This window comes from Myxocyprinus asiaticus, chromosome 5 (assembly GCF_019703515.2).
Source record: "Myxocyprinus asiaticus isolate MX2 ecotype Aquarium Trade chromosome 5, UBuf_Myxa_2, whole genome shotgun sequence".
In the NCBI taxonomy this organism is placed as follows: Eukaryota; Metazoa; Chordata; class Actinopteri; order Cypriniformes; family Catostomidae; genus Myxocyprinus; species Myxocyprinus asiaticus.
The window spans coordinates 16,130,985-16,152,372 of NC_059348.1; the positions used below are offsets into that span (position 1 = coordinate 16,130,985).

Below are 21,388 nucleotides of genomic sequence, written 5' to 3' on the forward strand. Positions count from 1 at the left end.
CCATCCATCCATCTTCTATAGCCACTTGTCCTATGCAGGGTCACGGGTTGTGCTGGAGCCTATCCCAGCTGTCTTGGGCTGAAGGCAGGGAAACACCCTGGACAGGTGGCCAGTCCATCACAGTGTAACACACACAGACATACACATTCACACTCTCACTCACACCTACAGGCAATTTAGGGTCTCTAATTAACTTAACCTACACATCTGTTTGGACTGTGGGGGAAACCGGAGCACCCGGAACACGTGAACACAGGGAGAACATACAAACTCCACACAGAAAGGCCCATAAACAACACTATTAATAATGTTTTTATATGATTAAAGTGTTTTATCCACTACACAATACACGTTAATGTTTGTATTGTACTACACATATCAGTTTAAGAGGATGTCAATTGAAGTCACTTTATTTTAATATTACAATCTGAAGCCTTAGTGGACAATGCAAGTGAACTGTAATACTACAATACACTGATTTATTGCCCCAAAAATAGTTTATTATCTTACACTTGCTTGCAATGATTTGTCAGGCAAAAAAAAAAAAAAAAACCTTTCATTTTTCTGCTATTAGGACAATGGAAAGTGACAACAACTTGTGCACTTCTGTGACTGAAGTAAAAAAAATAAAAATAAAAAAAAACCTAAGAAAACAGTGGCACACACACTTAGAGACACACAATTTGGGAATCTTTCAACTGCAGCAATGTTATAAAATACTCAGAAGTCCTGAATATTAGTAAATATGTTACAGTAACTTCACCGGAAAAAAACTAAACTTATAAACACATCGCGATCGGTACACATGAATAATGTTCGATTCATTAAATCATGACAATCAATGTAAGCTTCAACAACCCTACCAGAAAACATATCCAAGCATTATAGCAGGTAAACAACTTCGCCAAACAGTTAAAGAGTGATTTCACGCCACTGCTGTCTTGACTCCTGAAACGTTGACTGGACTGACTGAACAGTAGTCACACTCGCTTACCGCTTCTCGTGACACAGCCGGACCTTCTTTCTGAGCTTATGGACATGACATAAACACGCAAGGATGAGTGACATATACCTGCGATTTCACGCCAAAACTGAACTGACAGCTCTAAATAAAAATCATTATTGTAGGCTTACCGTAGTGAATCGGGGTAAGACAAGGACAGGGTTTTGGACATGGGTTTTTATGTACTTACTAGTTTATTGAGGAATTATAAGAGCCAGCTTAGTTTCTATACACAAACAATGATTATTTTAGGGATCAAAGTTAAAGGTGAAGTTCATCATTTCTGTTAAAATACTTTCTCCTATAATATACAGAGACATCTGTAAGTAAGCCATTTTTAGGAGACTATCTGTTTGCTTAATGGAAGACTGTAGGATTGCCAACTGTCCTGATGTAGCCGGGTGTCCAGCATTTTCCCATATTTAAGCACCGAAATGCTTGTACGTGGTGTCCTGAATTCATGTGGTGCGAAGTTGGCAACCCTAGACTGGGGCAGTTTTTGGGAAACCTGATTGAAAATTCTAATTTTTTAGTGGCGCAAAGAACAAAGCGGTGCTCGGACAGCGAAATGTTCAAAGAGGAATACCATTTTTTTCACACCATTTATTTTCTCAATTAACTGCAGTCTGCCTTGTTCAAATGCCATGACTAATCATATCAGACAGTTATGGATAATGGTGAGGACTGATTCATTGATGGAAGTGTTGGAATGGACCATCAAGACATGTGGTAGATTGAACTTTTTCAGTCTCTGGACTCTGTTTTGTTTTTTCTATAAAGACAGTGTTTACTTCCCATTTGATATTCTGAGAAATAATGTTGCCAGAAACATAAAGGACCTTAATCGTTGAGTGCATCAGAGTGAGTGGGTCTGCAGGGCTCTTCTACCAATTATCTTCTATCTTCTGAGTATTATGTTGGTTAAAGTAGTCCCAGGTTGCCAGGCAAATAGAGACCAGAATCATTAAGAGATTCTGTATCAATGCCAAAATTATCTTTGTGTAATTTATTGTGATCTATTAAAAAAATAAATAATATATATTAGAGTGGTGGTGGTGTAGTGGACTAAAGCACTAAACTGGTAAGCAAAAGGTTGTTGGTTCAATTCCCACAGCTACCACCATTGTGTCCTTGAGCAAGGCACTTAACTCCAGGTTGCTCCAGGGGAATTGTCCCTGTAATAAGGACACTGTAAGTTGCTTTGGATAAAAGTGTCTGCCAAATGCATAAATATATATATGTTTCCTGGAGAGTTTTTATTTGTATTTTTATGAGATGCTGAGGTAGACATTTCCTCTGGAAGCAATGCTGCATCAAATCATTGCTATAAGACTTTTCACAGCAGTGAAAAGTGCCTGATATTTCATTAGTGGGTAGACAGAATGCAGAAGGAACAGTGTGGTCAGTGTTTCTAAATTTAATGGATGTACTAGTCAGATTCTTAAACTGACTTTTATAAAACAAATGTAAATTGATTCAGCTTTAAAAATCTTGCAGTGTTGAGGGTGTAATTATATTACGTAAATAAATGTGTTTTGGGGATGCATAGTATTTAATTACAGCACTGATGTCTGATGCATATAAATGAGAGTGAATGACATGTGTAAGATAATTTTCATGTCTTCTTCTTTGTAAAATTATCTTATTCATCTCTCCTCAGTTTGATGTCTGGTCTGGCAGCATTGGACGCTAAGTGCTCAAGTCGACTTGGCATCATGACTATCTCGTATTATCTGTGGACGACATTTGTGGCCGTAGTGGTGGGCATCGTCATGGTCATCATTATCCACCCAGGTGGAGCGGCACAGAAGGAGGACTCAGAGGACAGCGGCAAACCCATCATGAGCTCAGCTGATGCTCTACTGGACCTTATCCGGTAAGACAAAGATATTGTGGTACATGTGATCAACATAATAAGAAAACAATTTTCTTTTTCCACATATCAGGCCACCTTTATAGAAGGAGAGAAACCTTGACTAGGAGTAGTGAGGTTTTTTCTAATTTCATGTGACCACATAGTTTACATAGTCTTTCTTCAGTTAAACACAAAAGGAGAGATTTAAGAAAATGTCCACTCTTTTCCATGATACAAAAACATTCAGTGAAACTCTCCAAAAACGACAAAAAATGTGTTGTTTTTTTAAAGGAAAAGTCTTTCTCACACAAAGCTTCAATAGACTTAGAAAGCACAAGAGTAATGTGGATTATTTTATGATACTTTAATGGTGTTTTGTGTGAGTGCATGCGTGCATGCGTGCTCGCATGTGTGCTGTAATTTTTTAGCCTACCGGTCCCTGGTAACTTTATACTTTTGTTGTTGGAAAAGAGCGTTATTTTATGGATATTGTTCCATGGAAGAAAGTCCTCCATGGGTTTCAGATGATTAAATCAGGGTGAATGGTGACAGAATTTTCATTTTTGGGCGAACTACTGTATGCCTTTTACAATCTAGACAAATATACAGGTATTTCCCTCATGGTTTCAGTAATAGAATATAGAGGTTTCTGACGCCTTCTCACCTGCAGAGGCTTTGTAGTGCTTTTCAAACCTTGTGAGTAAAGCTCACACTAAGCCAGTTAGTGTTTGCTTGAGTAAATGAAGGTGGAGTTTGTCCCAGTGACATTATGTCACTCTTCCAGTCGGTCAGTGGGACAGTTGTTCAGGCACATGATTTAACCAGTCACTGTGTCAAAAAAAACTTCAGAAAGCTACAATTTCTAAAGACAGACAGACAGACAGACAGATAGATAGATAGACTTAAACAAATGTACCTGTCATATATTACCATAATTCTAATTTACAACAATTTACCGTATACCAAATACATTACGCTTACTGTTTTATATAGATTACTGTATTTTACAGGCAGATCCTGTTTAAATTCTTTCATAATTTTCATCTGAGTATTTTACCTCACTCCCAGGAATGCGCGTTACCCTGCCTGTAATGATTACCGTATCTTTGTGCACACTCACAATGAGAAAAAGGAGCTTCACAGCAGGACACTGCTTGCGGTTGCTTATGCAACTGAGACATTTTTCTGGAACGTTTATGTGCAGCATCTTCCATAACCTTTATGTTGTAGAGATGCTGCATGTACATCTTACTTTGAACCTATATTTATTCCGTTATTGAACAAGATAAAAGATTTAAAATTAATTTCAGATTGTTCTTTAATGCATCCTACTTCATTGTTGCCCATGTAGATGAGGAAGAAAGGATTAACTTTCTTCTGGTTGGTCGATGTAACAGAAAAGGATCAAACGGAAAGAACACAAGCACATAATATTCGATTTCAACACACATTACGAGAGTATAAGTTGGTTTGAAACCTTCTGTGATGTGCATCCAAACAAAGCTGATATCCACACGATCCATTTGCATTGAACGTTTCCTTTAATATCCTTTGTGTTCTTTACAGTTAGTTGTTTCTCAAAAAAGAAAAAGAAAAAGAAAAAGAAAGGAAAGAAACATTACTCCCTAACTGCACATGCACGGATAAGGTAAAAAAAACAAAAACAACAACATGTGACTCCACTCTCCTAATTATGCGCTAAGTCTTTCTAGCAAGTCAGTCCACTGTCGGCCATCTTTGGAACGCACTCAGGAGGCTATTTCCAGACATGCCATTTCAGCTTCTATCTACTCGAATGGAGAAAGACCAAAATCTCAAAAAACGGTTGGTCAAGATTGCGATCAAAGAACATATTTCAAATCAGCAATAAAATCTGACAATACTGGAATCATAAATATTAATAATCATATTACGCTTTAAAAATGAAAATTTCCCGGCTTGTATAGCTAATGCACATGTGAGTTGATTGACAGGTGATGTCTGTATCTAAAAGGTGATTGGCTCTTTTAACTTTAAGGTGGGACTTCCTTTCTACATCCGTTGACAGTTTGGTGCTCAAACTTGGTTTGATTGCATTTCAATTTCTCCCATTCATTTTAACAGAAGTGGCCCATCTCTGATAAATAATCTCTGGCTATACTCCAAATACCTGTGTGCCCCATTTGCTGAGCTGCCACTCCTCTTAAAGGGCCAGTACCATTTTCAGTGCCTGCTAAACAAGTCAATGCAAAATCAATGTAAAATTTGTAAACAGTACAGATTATGCATGCAAACTACATACATTATCTAAAATTCATAATAAATGTGTAAATATTCAAAGGGGTAATTATGAATTATGAAATATATGGACTTAAATAGGCCACTGAATTATGATGACTTCACTAAATAGGCTAATTTTGTGACTGACCAGGAGAAGGGGGAAATTGAACTGTTGAGGTGTCGGTGAGTGCGGATCGGAGATCGGTTTCTTGTTCCAATTTTCAAAATGTAAAAAAAAAATAAAAATAAGACAGGGAAAGAGAAAGAGACTGGGAAATAAAGTCGCCAAAAGTAAACAAACCATGGTGTTAAAGGTGAAGTGTGTAACATTTTTTATGTCAAAATGCGTTCTAATATCCCAGTTTATTGTTCATTGACAACTATAAGCCATTCTTGGGTTTAGCTCCCCCAAAAGTGTAAACACTGAGCCTCCCAGGCACTATCAAAACATTGATGTTTATATTTTGAGCGGCCCGCTCAGCTCCACCCATTCTTGTCTATCTAAACCTATAGCATGAGTTTGGGGCATGGGTACTTGTAGTAAACTGTTCAACCGGGAGAATATGTACGTCCATGGCTGATGTGTTATAGAGGAAACGAAACTTAGCTTCACCAAAATTCGGAAAATTGCTAAAACACAAAGACACTGAGTAAAACCAGAGTGAACATTTACAAGGTGGAGGACTTTGAGGGCATTTTTGGGGTTCATCACATATATTATTATTATACAAATGGTGAAATTAAACATTTCTCTGTTCTGTTTTCTCCAGTTAGCTCACAAGCTCACTTGTTAACCTATTACATTAGATTAGCACACCGCTAACTTCTTCTCTTCTTCATTTTCATCACATTAATCCTCACTGTCGCCACCTAGTGATACAGTGGTATGATTGTATCCTATAAAATTGAAAATTATGGAATATTTAAAAAAAATTAAACTTTTAATTTTTTAATTTTCGTGTTTAGGGTTAGGTTTAGGAGTAGGAGTAGGGGTACTCCAAATAAACACAACAAACACAGTGAATGAATGTTACATTCAAATGTTGCTAGACTACAGCATTTCGCTGGTTATTTGAAGGGGGGGCGTAACTTGTAGTGGGCGTGTCTTGTAGTAGTCTTGACAGATTCTTCTCAATGCAGCAGGATATGTTTGGTTGGTGCGCCCTCGACATGTTTTTTTTTTTTTGTCTTGACTTTTGATTAACAGGAAAACAGATTTTACACCTTTATTAAGAGAACAAATTATATTATTATTTACAACTGACATATGTGACATATTCAAATGATTGTATTACACTACAGAAATATGTTAAAATTGAATTGTGTGTAATGTGATTTGTAAGGTAACTAAATATCTTATCATTAATGAATGTATGATAAGAAAGAGATGATTCTCTTTATCCACCATAAAAAAACAGTGAATTACTTAGTGTAGTACTAAATATTTATAGTGTAGTACTTGCATTGCTTAATACTGCAAAATACTGTAAAACTTAATTACAGTGATAGATAGATAGATAGATAGTTAGTTGGGCAACCCACATGAAATCCTATTACCAGGTATAATGAATTTTGTCTATGAGTACTCTAGCTCTGGTGATAATGTAGTAATGTTACTGTATGGCCCAGTGATCTTGAAGGATCAGGAGAGCTTAGTGGCTCAGGTTTGGCTAAGATCTGAGGAACGGGGGATTCCTAACCCACCTGTCGCCTGCACTGCATGACAGAACGTGGCCCCGTTTCACTGGAGTGTATGGTGCAGGCTAGAACCCAACCTGATTACTGACCTGAGCCAGGGACCATATGGCCCTCATTGAGGTGTTAGCAGAGCAGGAGCCTATTTGCATACAGCCACAGGATTAGCTCAGTTTATTAATAGTTCATTTCAACAGGGGGATCACGTGACGCCATGCGAGAAGCAGACGTGTGAATCACAAGCTCTGCGCACTTTGCTGTTTTTTTTTAATTATTTCCATGTTATAATCCAGTGAGATTCGATACACCCAGTTACATATTTGTTCTTTGAGGCAAAGAAGTCAAAATCCTCGGGCTCTGGAGACATTAAAAGACACTTACATGCTCAAGATGAAACCTCTGGCGGCCCTGCAGACCGGAGACTCGATTTGGAAGGCGCGATGGGAGAAGAGGTTCAGCATCAACTGTCCAACATCTCGGTGATGCTGACGAAGGTTGTTGCTGACTTGGAGGATCTCGCTGTAATACGTCGATCAATTACGGCGATGGAAGCAAAGTTCTATGAGTTGGTTACAAGAGTGTCGGATGTTGAGAAACGGATCGATTATCTGGAGTCATTGGAAGGGAATTATCCGTTAATCCGCCCATGACCAAAATAGTCTTGGAAAAAGTCTTGGAAAAACTGGAAGATTTGTAAAATAGGAGCCGAAGGAATACCATACGGATTGTTGGAATTCCTGAGCATGAAGAAGGCAGAGATATGGTGAAATTCCTAAATGAGCTCTTCCCGAGTCTGCTCGACATAACAGGTCATAAACTGGAAATCGAGTGAGCTTACAGAGTCCTGGCTTGCAGATCTGCTGAGGGAGACAGGCCCTGATCAATTCTGGCCAAATTTCTGAGATCATCCAATAGAGATCTCGTGTTGCGTGAGGCGAGGAGCAAAGGAAAGCTTTCTTGGAAGAATCACAATATTTTCTTGTTCCCGGACTTTGCGAAGTCGACAAGAGAGAAATGTGATCAATTCAAGGAATGTAAGAAATTCTTACATCAATGGAAGATTGCTTTTGCACTGATGTTTCTGGCCAGACTGAGAATAGAAATGAAGGATGGTCGCAGGGTATTTACGTGTCCCAAGCAAGCACTGTCTTTTATAAAAACAATGGGTGAGTAAGCCATTTGGGGTTTTTCATGTAGCTCCAGAGTGGATTAACTCGCTGTACTTACTCTGGCTGTCCGAGGAAGCTGGGCACCATTTTTGTTTCTTTTTGCGTTGGTTCCGCCTAGCGGTTGGAGTTTGTTTGTGGCATGACTCCTTCAAGAAACTTTTGCATGGATGGATGATCGCATTTACATTGAAGTTCCCGGCCAGATTGAGAATGGATACTAAGAATGACTGCAAAATATATTCATGCCTACACAAAGGATGTCTTTTATAAAGTTGACGGACTGAGTAAGTCATGCTGTATTTTTTTTATGCAGCCTCCGAGTGAATAATACACACTTGACCATTTGAGAAACTGGGATGCCTGTTTTTTTTGGGGGGGGGGGGGGGGTTGGGGTTTGTGCTGGTACTGCCTAGCGGCTGGAGTTTGTTTTGTGGAATAACACTGCTTCTGGGACAGTTGTGGATGAATCTGTTCGTTCTTTGTGCTTATGCCTCCTGTTGGCTGGAGTTTGTTTTTGTGGAGTATTTTTAAGGGACAGTAGAATGATTACGTCATCTGCTGCACTCATAACAGCCGGCTCACCGAACTATTGTTTGTCTGTCTGAGGAAACTGAACGGCTTTATATCGGCTGGAATTTGTTTTGTGGAAGAACACACCTTCGAGACAGTTCTGTGAATGAATCTATATGTTTATTCTGCCTATTGGCTGGGGTTTGTTTTACAAAGTATTTTCTGTTATGTAATTTTGCCTCACAAAATTTTTGCAGACCCACCGGACTTGAATAATCCGATGGCAAAGTTGTCGCAGGGGCTCTCGTGGCGTACATGGACTCTTTGAGTTTAGAGGGATGGACGCCGGTTGGCGCTGTCGTGCACGGGTTAATGCGCATGTTTTTCTTTTTTCTGTTTGTTTTGTTCGGGGGAAGTTCAGGGTTTGATTGTTGCAATAATGTTGGAATGTGGTTTGTATAATCTTGTTTTTGACAGATGATTTATTTTTTCTATTATATCAAATGTCAAATGTCAATATGAGTGGATTGTCTCTCTCCACGTGGAATGTGAATGAGTTGGGGCACCTCATAAAAAGAAGGAAAGTTATTTCTTTTCTTAAGCGTAAAAAATGTGATGTAGTGTTTCTTCAAGAAACGCATCTTTCCCCACAGGAAGCTGAAAAAATTGGGAAGATATGGGGTGGACATGTTTTCTTTATCGCTGGCACAAGTAAGTGCAGGGGGGTCATTAAACTGATAAATAAACATCTACAATTCAAATGTCTCAAACAGATTAAAGATAAATTAGGAAGAGTCATTATTGTCTTAGCAGAAATTCACGGGCAAAGGTTGATTTTGGCTAATATTTACGCACCTAACACTGATGATCAGGGATTTTTTATAGATCTTGAAGGGATGTTGCAAGCCGCTGACACCCCTCATGATATAATATTAGGAGGAGATTTTAATCTATTGATGGACTCTGTCCTTGATCACAGTGAAGCAAAAGTGTGTAAGCCCCCTAGAGCAACACTGACACTTCAAAAATCTTGGTCTTGCAGATATTTGGCGACTTTTGAACCCATCTGGTAGAGACTATACATTTTTTTCATCAGTCCATAAGATTTATTCTAGAATAGATTTTTTTTTTTATATCTAAATCCCTCATTTCATCTGTTCTTGATTGCTCAATTGGAAACATCTTAGTCTCAGATCATGCCATGGTGAGTTTAGAGGTGTTGCCACATATGGAGAAAAATAAATCATACAGCTGATACTGCTTTAATGTATCCCTTTTGCAAAATCCTGATTTCCAACAAATGTTAAAGACCGAAATCAATGTTTATATGGAGACCAACTGGTCCTCAGTATCCTCGGTGGGTGTGGCTTGGGAGGCACTTTCGTAGTGGTTGGATCATACAAAATGACTCATTCACCAAAAAATCCAAAGCACGAGAACTCGTGGAGTTGGAAGAGAATATTAAAAGTGCAGAGGCATAGCTGAAGCGCCGAATGTCAGAGTCGGGGGACAAAGCAGTGAAGCTTTTGGCTAGATATACAAAGCAGAGAGAGTCTTTTTCTACCATTCCCTCAGTGAAATCTGCTAGTGGTGAAATTTTTACCTCGGCCATTGATATTAATAATGCCTTTAAAGAGTTCTATCTTGATCTTTATAGTTCCACATCTTCGTCTACTGATGAAGATATTAGAAACTTTGTGGAACCATTAGAACTCCTTAAACTGACGACTGAGCAAAAAAACTCTCTTGATTCTGAGATAACCTTGGAGGAGCTTGACAAGGTAATTAAGGCCTTACCTACTGGCAAGGCTCCGGGGCCAGATGGCTTTGTCGCTGAATTTTTTAGATCTTATGCTACAGAACTGGCTCCACTTTTGTTAGAAGTTAATACTGAATCATTAAAGAATGGAAAGCTTCCCCCAAACATGACACAAGCTCGGATCAGTCTGATTCTTAAAAAGGACAAAGATCCAAGCGAGTGTAAAAGTTACCATCCAATTTCCTTGATCCAGTTAGATGAAAAATATTGGCAAAAATTCTGAATAACTAATTAAGTAAAGTTATGACATCTCTTATACATATAGATCAGGTGGGGTTTATTAGGGGCAGCAGCTCTTCTGACAACATTAGATATCTCATTAATATCATGTGGTCAGTGGTGAATGACCAGACTCTGGTCGCTGCCATCTCACTTGACGCAGAAAATGCGTTTGATTTGGTAGAATGGGATTATCTTTTTAAGATGCTGGAAATATATGGGTTCAGGAATACTTTTATTGGATGGATTAAGTTACTTTATAGACACCCTGTAGTGGCGGTACAAACAAATGGATTAATTTCAGATTATTTTACTCTGAATAGGGGCACTCGGCAGGGTTGCCCTCTTTCCCCATTATTGTTCTGTCTTGCCCTGGAACCATTAGCAGCCGCGATAAGAAAGGAGGATGATTTTCCAGGGGTGATGGCGGGAGGTGTGGCGCATAAGCTTTTACTTTACGCAGATGATATTTTATTATTCGTCTCCAACCCCACTAGATCTATGCCTTTAGCCCTGTTGTATTTTTACATGCATGTTATGTATTTTTATATTTATGTCTTACCATAGATACTATAAATCACTGCTTTGTACACTAAAGGAAATAATTTGCTGCTTTAAGCTGTTTATCTTTTGCACAATGTTTCACTTGTATATATCCCTTTGTCTGTATTTATTGTTTTCTCTGTTGTAATTATTATTGCCTGTGTCTACTTGTGTGTACATAGTTGGTCTTGTAGACTTCTAAAATGTTTCTGCATTGTGACTCAGGAAACACTGTATTTAGTTTGTTCCCATGTCACTCAGGTGAGAAATGAAAATCAACTAATTTTCCTTGATTTGGGATGTAGTTCTAATTCTAATTTTGCATGCTATTTTGGGACGTATTGGGATACAGAGGTTGTGCTTAGTGAAAGTTTGTAATGGGCCCCACAGCACTTCACAATTTATATGCCTTCCTTATCTAACTCCTGATTCAACTCATCAGCTTATTAGTAGAGGCTCCATGACCCGGACTGAGTGTGTCAGATTAGTAAAACACCTAAACTGTTCTGTGGGTCCTATAGGGGCAGGATCAAGACACAATGGTTCAGAGTGGTACAGCTGGTAAAACCTTCAGACATCTGCTGTGCAAAGGTCTGGATGTGTACGTCTGCATAATTGATTGGGAAATTGCCACAAACTTGCCACCTGAACAGACCAATTTTTTTTTATTTTTTTTTTTATTAGATTTGAGGAATCTTGTGGTTTTATCAAACAGTCCCCCATTCGTACTGTTTGGGTCAAATTTGACCAGCCATAGGAAATGAATGGGTGTTTTTTTTTTTTTTTTTTTTTTTTGTCAAATAAAAATCAATAAATCTGACACAATGCAAAATTTGACCCGAACAGTTGGAAGTGTACAATGGTTAAGTCTAAATAGTAGCTATTTTGTGTAATTAACATTAATATATTCTCTTTCCTCCATTAGCAACATGTTTCCAGCCAACTTGGTCCAAGCAACTTTTCAACAAGTGAGTTTTAATGTTTTTCCAACTGTGCCTGCAATTCTTCAGTTTAGAGATCTCATCTCCTCAACAATGCACAAAATTGCAAAAATATTTTAGCTCCAAAATGATCATTCCTACATTAAAAGTGCTTCAACGGATATGACTGCAATTTTAAGATAAAGACAGAATGCACAGCTTATCTTTGCATTATTATGGCTATTGCTGTGAACAAGGTTATTATCATAAAGAGTTTTGTTTGATGTTCAGTTTTCAGAGTTGCAGTAAGAGTTTCTCATGTCCAGTGCATTAAAGACGACTTTGTGGTTAAAGGTGCTGTAAGCGATTTTAGCGCTCTGAAGCTTTCACGTGACTGAGCCGTTGAATTAGCTACGCCCCCTCATTCCAAAACTCCGCCCTCCAAAGAGAATTTTGAGACCAAAACAGAGCAAAAGAGCAGCATTGTTTGTTCCTGTGGCTGTCAAATTTAACAGTGGCACAATAGTGCCCCAGCTGACAAACATTATGAATCATAGCCTCAATGATCCGCTTCAAATACAACCACTATGAGAACGAGCAAAATGATTGACAGGTGAAAAGTGTCAATGTCCGCGGTCATTTTTGTTTGCTGTTTACAATGTGTACAGCTGTCACAGAGACCGGTGAGATATCTCAGGACACTTATTTCATTAATATCTTTAAGGGAGTAGGAAACACTTTTTGCATACTTTTGTTTTTTTTTTTTAAATCGCTTACAGCACATTTAAGTACAATAAATTAGTCCTTGCACAATTACACAAATGCCTGTTTTCCCCATTCTCCATGTTTCCCTTTTCTAAAAACTAAAACTAAAGTTAAAAACTAAATGCACTGAAAAACTAAACTAAAACTAAACAAAAACTAACAAAGAACTAACAAACAAAACGATAATTAAATTAAAAGTGAAAAATTGAAAATGAAATAGAAATAAAAACTAAATTCAAAATGTTAAACTATTATAACCTTGGCTGTGAATTTTGTTTTATATGAATACTTATTCTTCTTATAATGTGGCAGTATCGTACGAGGAGCATCCCTATCATGAAGCCAAAACCGACCATCAGTCAGGACATACTGGAGACCACCACCAGACGGGTCTTCATTTATGGAATCCAGGATGACAATGGTACAGACATCCAAAACTTCTCCCTTGACTTGACGCCTCTTCCTGATGTGGTCTTTAGAACACTTCCCGGCACCAGTGAAGGCATGAACGTGCTTGGTATCGTCATCTTCTCAGCTACCATGGGTGAGTCAGAGCATCAACATCTGTATTTTCACAGCTTTTTGCAACATATTGTGTAAATATTCTATTAATAAGTATTTTTGCTGCTTAGGGATCATGCTTGGAAGAATGGGACCAAACGGAAGTGCTCTGGTCAACTTCTGCCAAAGTCTAAATGAAGCTGTGCTGAAAATTGTTGCCATTGTTATATGGTAAAGCTCTCTCTTGTTTATATTTTCATACTTTTAAACTATCACATTACACATCCGCTACATTATATCAAACCCTGTAAAAAGCACTACATTGTATCAAACATTTAATTTTGCACATAGAAAATATAGGGGGCGTTGCCACTCCTAAACCCACCCCCCCCCCCCCCCCCACCCCCGTTTATATACATTAACAGTGAAAGCATGATGTTTTCAATAAACACAAAAATTAGGTCAAATTTTATTATTTTTATACATGCAAATTCACTATTCAAACAAACATTTAAAAACAGAATTACTGTTTTAAATTTGGAACTTTCTTTTACATTACCTATTAAACAGAGTTAAATCTATCAAATAATGTGACTAAGTTTAGGATCCTATTAATCCATTTTAAAGCTGAAATATGTAATTTCTGCAACACTAGTGCCACTGAACGGAATTGCAAAAATAAACAATGTTTTCCAAAAAGCTTTCTGAATACGCCCCTCAACTGCTGCTGTTTGAACCGCCAGATAGCCCCGCCTCAAACTCACGCCATTGGTAGAGTTATATTGGTGGGCGGGGTCTAAGCAGTTGCTCTAAACAGACACAGCAAATTTTATTGTGCCACAGAGACAAAGTGTTTACAGTTTTCGAGACAATTATCTTCTAAATGGCTTACTTAAAGTTGTCTCTGTAAATTAGCTGGGATAGAATAAAGCATCTGAATGCTGAAAAAGTTACATACTTCAGTTGTCATGGGTACCCACATGGTACCCTTTCCTTTTTTAAACAGAGGTGTACATTTGAATATTTGGATTGTACAAAACAGACTAAAGTGTTAAAATGGTTAATTTAAGATTAAAATGAACCTCCACTTTCTAAAAAAGTGAGAATAATATACATGTTTTTTTATTCTACTCTATAGGTACTTCCCATTTGGGATTGTGTTCCTGGTAGCTGGAAAGATCTTGGAAATGGATGACCCCTCGGCCATGGGGAAGAAACTGGGCTTCTACGCCATCACTGTGGTCATGGGGCTGGTGCTTCATGGCCTGTTCATCCTGCCTGCCATGTACTTCTTCATCACTAAAAAGAGCCCCATCGTCTACATTCGAGGCATTTTACAGGCCCTGCTCATCTCATTAGCCACTTCATCCAGGTAAAGAAGTCATTATGCATTATGGGGGGGGGGGGGGTATTAAAGATAAAATTATTAAAACAAACACTTAGTCAAAGAACAGCACAAAAGAAAATGTTAAATGAGATGAAAGCAATGTAAGCTTGGTTTCTTCTCAGCAGTATTACACATACTTAACACTGTGTACTGTGTAACAGCAAAGTCTCACAGAGCCAGACTTTCGGCATAAAGTCTGTTTTGCTTTGCAGGTCAAGTGCCGCCCACTTAGACAGGAAGAGACCTTGAGATCTGACTGACATGTAAAGCGACCAACCACAGCTTGTTTTGCTTTTATGTGCAATAAGCCTGCAATAAGTGATAAACTGTGGCAAATCAAGCTATTAGTTGTTCATAAGAAATTGAGTCATCCCTTAACTCAACTTTGTCTTCTGGTAGACAGGAAAACCTGTGCACCTCGACTCGCAGACATTGTGTGCCAGTCAATTAGATTGGAACTGGTGATTTCTGCCAGCTATTGCCATTTATGTGTGCTATATGCATCAGATGCTCAGTGAATGTGCAAGCGTATTAGGTTGAGACTTATAATGGTGTAAACTGAGAGTCCCAAAAATGTACAAATGTAATAGAATAATTTTGATTCATCTAAACACACCATGTTTTGTAGTGTACTTGACTGTCGTCTGTGTACTCTTGTGCTCTACTACAGCTCTGCCACGCTGCCTATCACCTTCAAGTGCCTCCTGGAGAACAATCACATCGACCGGCGTATCATTCGCTTTGTACTTCCTGTGGGTGCCACTATCAACATGGATGGCACTGCCTTATATGAAGCTGTTGCAGCCATCTTTATCGCTCAGGTTAATAACTATGAACTGGACTTTGGGCAGATCATCACCATCAGGTATGAATGAAATTATTTTGAAAAACTAATTGCCAACAGAAAGTGCTGTAGCGGTACCATGGTACAATGATGGTGTCATGGTAAAACTGTGGTACCTTGATACATATATGGTACTGATTATGACTATGTTACTATGATCATGGTCCTTATTGGTTATCATATTCATTTACTATGGTATTTACATGAAACTCAAAGGAACCTCAAAGAAGACCATGATATTATAACAGTACCATGTTCAAAACAACATGGTAATACCATGGTACTTTTTGGGGTCCCATTGTAAATTAGGTGTCTTCAACTACTATGTACTAACAGTAACATTTATTTATTTTGTAATTACATGTTTTTCTGCAAAACTCTCATAAGATTCACATTTGTGGCTTCTGAGTTTGAGGTACGGGTAGGAGTAGGGGTTGGGTCAGAGGTTAAGGGTTAGGGTAAGGGTTGGGATAGGGTTACGTTTAGGGTTAGAGGTAATGTTAACAGTGTAACTACAGATGTAATGGTAACACTTTACAATAAGGTTCCATTCGTTAACATTAGTTAATAACATTACTTAACATGAACTAACAATGAACAATACTATTACAGAATTTATTAATCTTAATGTTAAATTCAACATTTACTAATACATTTTTAAAATCAAAAGTTGTGTTTGTTAGCATTAATGTACTATGAACTAACATGAACTAACGTTGAACAATTGTATTTTTATTAACTAACATGAGCAAAGATGAATAAATTGTGTAACAAATATATTGTTAATTGTTAGTTCACGATACCTAATGCATTAACTAATGTTAATGAATGGAACCTTAATGTAAAGTGTTACTGATGTAATTAAATGCAGGTACTTTAAATGTAAGAACAATGCAACAACACGTATGGACATAAATGCTTAAGTACATAGTAGTTAAAGACACCTAATATAAAGTGGGTCCCTGTTTTGTAAGTGAAATTACATCTGATTTCATGAAATGCTGTTTCCCCAGATAAGAAATATTACGTTTTTTTTTTTTTTTTACATTAGACTTAAAAACTACATCCTGTATTTCATGAATACTTTGAATCTTTCTTTTCATCTCACTTCAGTATCACAGCAACAGCGGCCAGCATCGGTGCTGCCGGCATTCCACAGGCTGGGCTGGTAACCATGGTGATAGTGTTAACTTCAGTGGGACTTCCTACAGATGACATCACTCTGATTATTGCTGTGGATTGGGCCCTGTAAGAGCTTTTTCCCCTCATGATATTATTCATTTAAAATATAGAGTTTTCATCAAGATGGTTGTCTGTTTAGAAGCTTTTTATAGCCATGATTATTTGTCTTTCCATCAGGGATCGGTTCAGGACAATGGTGAATGTGATGGGTGATGCTCTGGCTACAGGAATCATGGCACACATATGTAGAAAAGACTTTATAAAAGAGGGCGAAGAGGTGAGAATTACTTCATAATGATATTTACAGAAGGCAATAAGCCACTTGAGGTGTTTTACAGTCATTTTACCATGGTAAAGGTGCATTTTTGGGCACAATGCGAAGCAGAGTGCCTAAAACGTCCCAACAGCAATATGCCATTTTATTGAATATTCAATAAATAGTTACATTTATTAGTAGGAAGAGTCAGAATATACAATTCTTCCACAAGTAATATACAGTACACCACAAAATTAACAGTCATGGTTACTACAGCCATGGTAAATTAGTTTGGCTTAAGCAAATACAAAATAGGGTGACAACATTAAATTGAACATAAATTAATACTTATTACACACTAATAAAACTAGAAAACACCCTATTTTATGTAACTGAATCAAAATATAGTGATAAATTGCAGCAATGCATAGAATATTTCACTTAAAAATAAGGCAAAGTCCCTTTAAGAATGTGCAGAGCTTAAGTGAATCAATGAATCATTTGTATGAACTGTCCGAAAGAACCGATTCACTTCAATGATTTGGTTTTTCCAGCGCTACATGAGAGAGAGAGAGAGAGAGAGAGAGAGAGAGAGAGAGAGAGAGAGAGAGAGAGAGAGAGAGAGAGAGGACGTTTTAGATGAGTGCGTTTAATTACTCCCTCAGCCTCATTGCTGCTGAGTTCGCAAAATAATGTGACAATAGTTGCATTTTGTGATGCAAGAGCGCTACTCGTTGGAAAATATTCTCGTTAGAAAACCTACTATTGTGAAATTAGCTGAGCTGTTTTCAAGCTACCAAAAAAAGTAATTAAGTCAGTTGCGTCACTACTTTTAGTTAACTATTCCCCAAAATCCATTTCAATAAAAATGTCCTATTAATATGAATATTATTTATAATAATAATAATTTGAAGATATTTCTCAATGGTAAATGGTAGGAATGTCATAAAATATTGATACATTGATTACTGATATGATGTGTTTCTGAGGCATCGCTGTATTAACATTAGCCAACCTTTAAATTAGTAGCCTAATTTTTGTGCTTTCCAATTCACTGTCATTTAGCTTTCCATTTAATGTAGTCTGGCGTAATAGCTTTGGGAGACCACAAGGGGGTGCTATAACATTTAACATTAATACATATATCATTTACTGTACTTCAGTTACCCTGCCACTCACACTTTATCAAATTTGCATTAAGAAATATGTATGAAGAGACAAAGACAATTGTGCAACAAGTATCCCTAATTATATATGGAAAAATACCAATATATATAAATAATTATCTGGACATTTTTCTGATTATCAATGAGTCAAAAAGGCATTGATCCCAAGCCTATTAAACAGTAAGTGTAAAAGTCATGATTTCATCCTCTCCTGATGCTCCTTGCAGATCCCTCTCATTTGTGAGACCAAACCAATGATCAGCATCCAGCAGATGATGTCCTACCAGAAAATCGGCTGCTTCCAGTCCCCTCCTCCAGGACCTATGAGGAAACCCGAGCACCTCTCGCCTGACGTGGCCCGTCTCATGCAGCTGGAGGAGGGCATCGGGCCCACTGAGAAGTCGTCCCCTCACCTGTCTCCACACCATTATAAACACGAACACAAAGACAAAGACAAAGAGCAATGTACCATTGACATGAACGGTCTGGAGACCAATGTCTAGAAACCCCAGTAGTGTGTGACTGGTGCACATACCCAAAAAAAGGCTAAGAGCTGCAAGATGCCAGTCGTTGTCTTTCCCTACCATTGGATTTTCGGTATGTGTGTGAATATTTAAGTGAACTTTGTAGGATCAAAGGGACTTTCATGTAAGGAAGCTGACGTGGTAGGGCGTCCCTGGATCTTTGAACCTACTAAGGGGATTTGCTGACCCCATCCCTATCCGTTTCCTTTAAATACCACAGAACAGATGCTGAGCTACACAATTAAGTGTGTGGAGAGAGATCAGTGTAAATAAGAGTGCTTTTGTTATTCTGTCCTTTCCCTAAGATCCGCAGGAGAGATCACACACTCTTTTCTGAAGCACTCATGTTGGTCATGGACAGCTCATCTATGGAAAGTGGATATGTGTTGTTTTATTTAATTTATGTCATATTTCATATGCTGCTGAGTTGTCTTTGTTTTTGTTTTTTCTTTATAGTTTTTTAAAGCTTTCTCTTTCGAAGTCCTCTTTTTCAGTACTAGGGAGGAAATAAATTGTCCCCTGAAGATTTAACTATCAGTGATCACATACAGTGACCCCACAAAGTATTTGGACACTTAAACCAGCAGGTGTGTTGCAACCCAAAAAAGATCTGATAGGGTTGCAGACATCAGGGGGAAAAAACATGTAAAATGCAAATAATGATTTGCAACTAACCCTATAGAAATGCATCATTAAGATGGCAAAATACCTTCCCATATCTTGATGTTAAAGGCTGTACATCCAGTCAAACTCTACTGTACTTTTCCATCATTTGAAACAATCTAGTCGAATTAGGTGCATGCTAACCTGAACAGGTTAAAGGGATAGTTCACCCAAAAATATAACTTCTCTCATCATTTACTCACCCTCATGCCATCCCAGGTGTGTATGACTTTCTTTCTTCTGCTGAACACAAATAAAGATTTTTAGAAGAAAATCTCAACTCTGTAGGTCCATACAATGCAAGTGAATGATGATTATTTTTGAAGCTCCAAAAAACACATAAAGGCAGCATAAATGCAATACATATGACTCCAGTGTTTTAATCCATGTCTTCAGAAGTGATATTATAGGTGAGGGTGAGAAACAGATCAATATTTAAGTCATGATTTACTATAAATTTCCTGCCCAGTAGGTGATATGCACAAAGAATGCAAATTGCCAAAAGCAAAAGAAGAATGTAGAGGTGAAAGTGAAGATTTATGCAAAAAAAAAAAAAAAAAAAAAATGACTTAAATATTGATCTGTTTCTCACCCACACCTATCCTTTTGCTTCTGAAGACACGGATTTAACCACTGAAGTCTTATGGATTACTTTTATACACCTTTATGTGCTTTTTGGAGTTCAACGTTTTGGTCACCATTCACTTGCATTGTATGGATCTACAGAGCTGAGATATTCTTCTAAAAATCTTTGTTTGTGTCCTACAGAAGAAAGAAATTCATACACATCTGGGATGGCATGAAGGTGAGTAGATGAAAGAATTTACATTTTTGGGTCAACTATCCCTTTAAGTGACATGCACTCATCCTCAAAATGAAGGTAAAAATCTGAACCAGATTGGTTTGTGCCAACCACAGTGTGCTTTGTGCAGTGAGTTATTGGCTTCCAAGAGCATGAAACCTTCAAAATTCATCGAAGACATTTAGAAACGAAATATTCAAATTATATAGATATTGTTGGGCATATGCAGTAAAATGTTTTAGTGTTTTATTTTAAAGACAATATTGTTTACTTTTGTACATTAAACATTTTACATTAAAAGATTTTTAATGCACCACATATAGAAATCTATTTGAAATATTTTTACATTGAAGTAAAGTCTGCATGTTTTATATATCTGTTCATGGACACCCTGCAGGACCTTCACAGACCCCTTGTTGAAAACCCTAGCATTATATAACAAAATATGAAACCAAGTAGCACCTATTTTAAAACAAGATAGCCCAAGAACACCTTTCAAGCTAGTTTGTTAGTTTTAAATTATAAAACGATAGATATACTGTTCAAAATCAAGACAAAAAGTATTTGGACACTTTTTGGTCATGCTCATAGATGTGATGTTGATGTCCATAACTACACCTGTGGTTACACTATGTGACTTCATAAATCCACTAAAAATCACCTTGTGAACAGTTGGTTAAAAGTAATTGCAAAAATGGCTCAGTAATGGTTTAAGCTTGGCTTCTGTGAAAAGCTCCAGGATCAATTGTTTGCAGATGCCACCTGGTTTTTAATTTTGATATCTAATAATGCAAATGAAATTCATAAGGGGTTTGCAATTGTTTACTTGAAGAGCTGCTCTGTATGCTGGTTTATATTCCAGTCCTGTTGAATGTATCAAGCCCAGTTAAAAATCTTATGGAATATAAACTAAAATAAATACATTTTAGTTATGAATTAAAATAATTTATGGATTAATAAATATAACATTTGTTAAATAAAATTATCTATACTTCATAAGTTATGTAATAAGCATAATTTTCTAATGTAAAAAAACCTCCCTGGAATGTAGCTCTTCAGGAAGATGGTTTCTAGCCTATAGTGTGTGTGTGTGTGTGTGTGTGTGTGTGTGTGTGTGTGTTTGTGTGTGTGTGTGAGACCAGAGTCCATCAAAATGTGTTATTTCTACATTTTTACACCTTCAGATTTGAGGTAAAACGCTATTGCAATGAAACCAGAGAGGGGGGAAATCTTCCATGGGGCTAGACCTTATTCACGCTAGCGCCATCTTTGATTTTATTAACAGGAATGAAAACAAGGCTGTGAG

General features: G+C 37.5%; 1 protein-coding gene across 1 annotated transcript in view; it reads left to right on the top strand.

The window, feature by feature from the left end:
• LOC127440993 (excitatory amino acid transporter 5-like) overlaps positions 1-19,506 on the top strand; it is a 32,419-nt gene extending 12,913 nt beyond the window's left edge. Inside the window, exons 3-11 of the mRNA XM_051698098.1 lie at positions 2,664-2,879; positions 11,998-12,040; positions 13,070-13,301; positions 13,390-13,489; positions 14,397-14,630; positions 15,316-15,510; positions 16,603-16,737; positions 16,849-16,948; positions 18,321-19,506. Coding sequence (XP_051554058.1) covers positions 2,664-2,879; positions 11,998-12,040; positions 13,070-13,301; positions 13,390-13,489; positions 14,397-14,630; positions 15,316-15,510; positions 16,603-16,737; positions 16,849-16,948; positions 18,321-18,596 — 1,531 coding nt within the window. The 3' untranslated portion in view covers positions 18,597-19,506. The remainder of the gene's footprint in view (positions 1-2,663; positions 2,880-11,997; positions 12,041-13,069; positions 13,302-13,389; positions 13,490-14,396; positions 14,631-15,315; positions 15,511-16,602; positions 16,738-16,848; positions 16,949-18,320) is intronic.
• Positions 19,507-21,388: the final 1,882 nt, after the last annotated feature.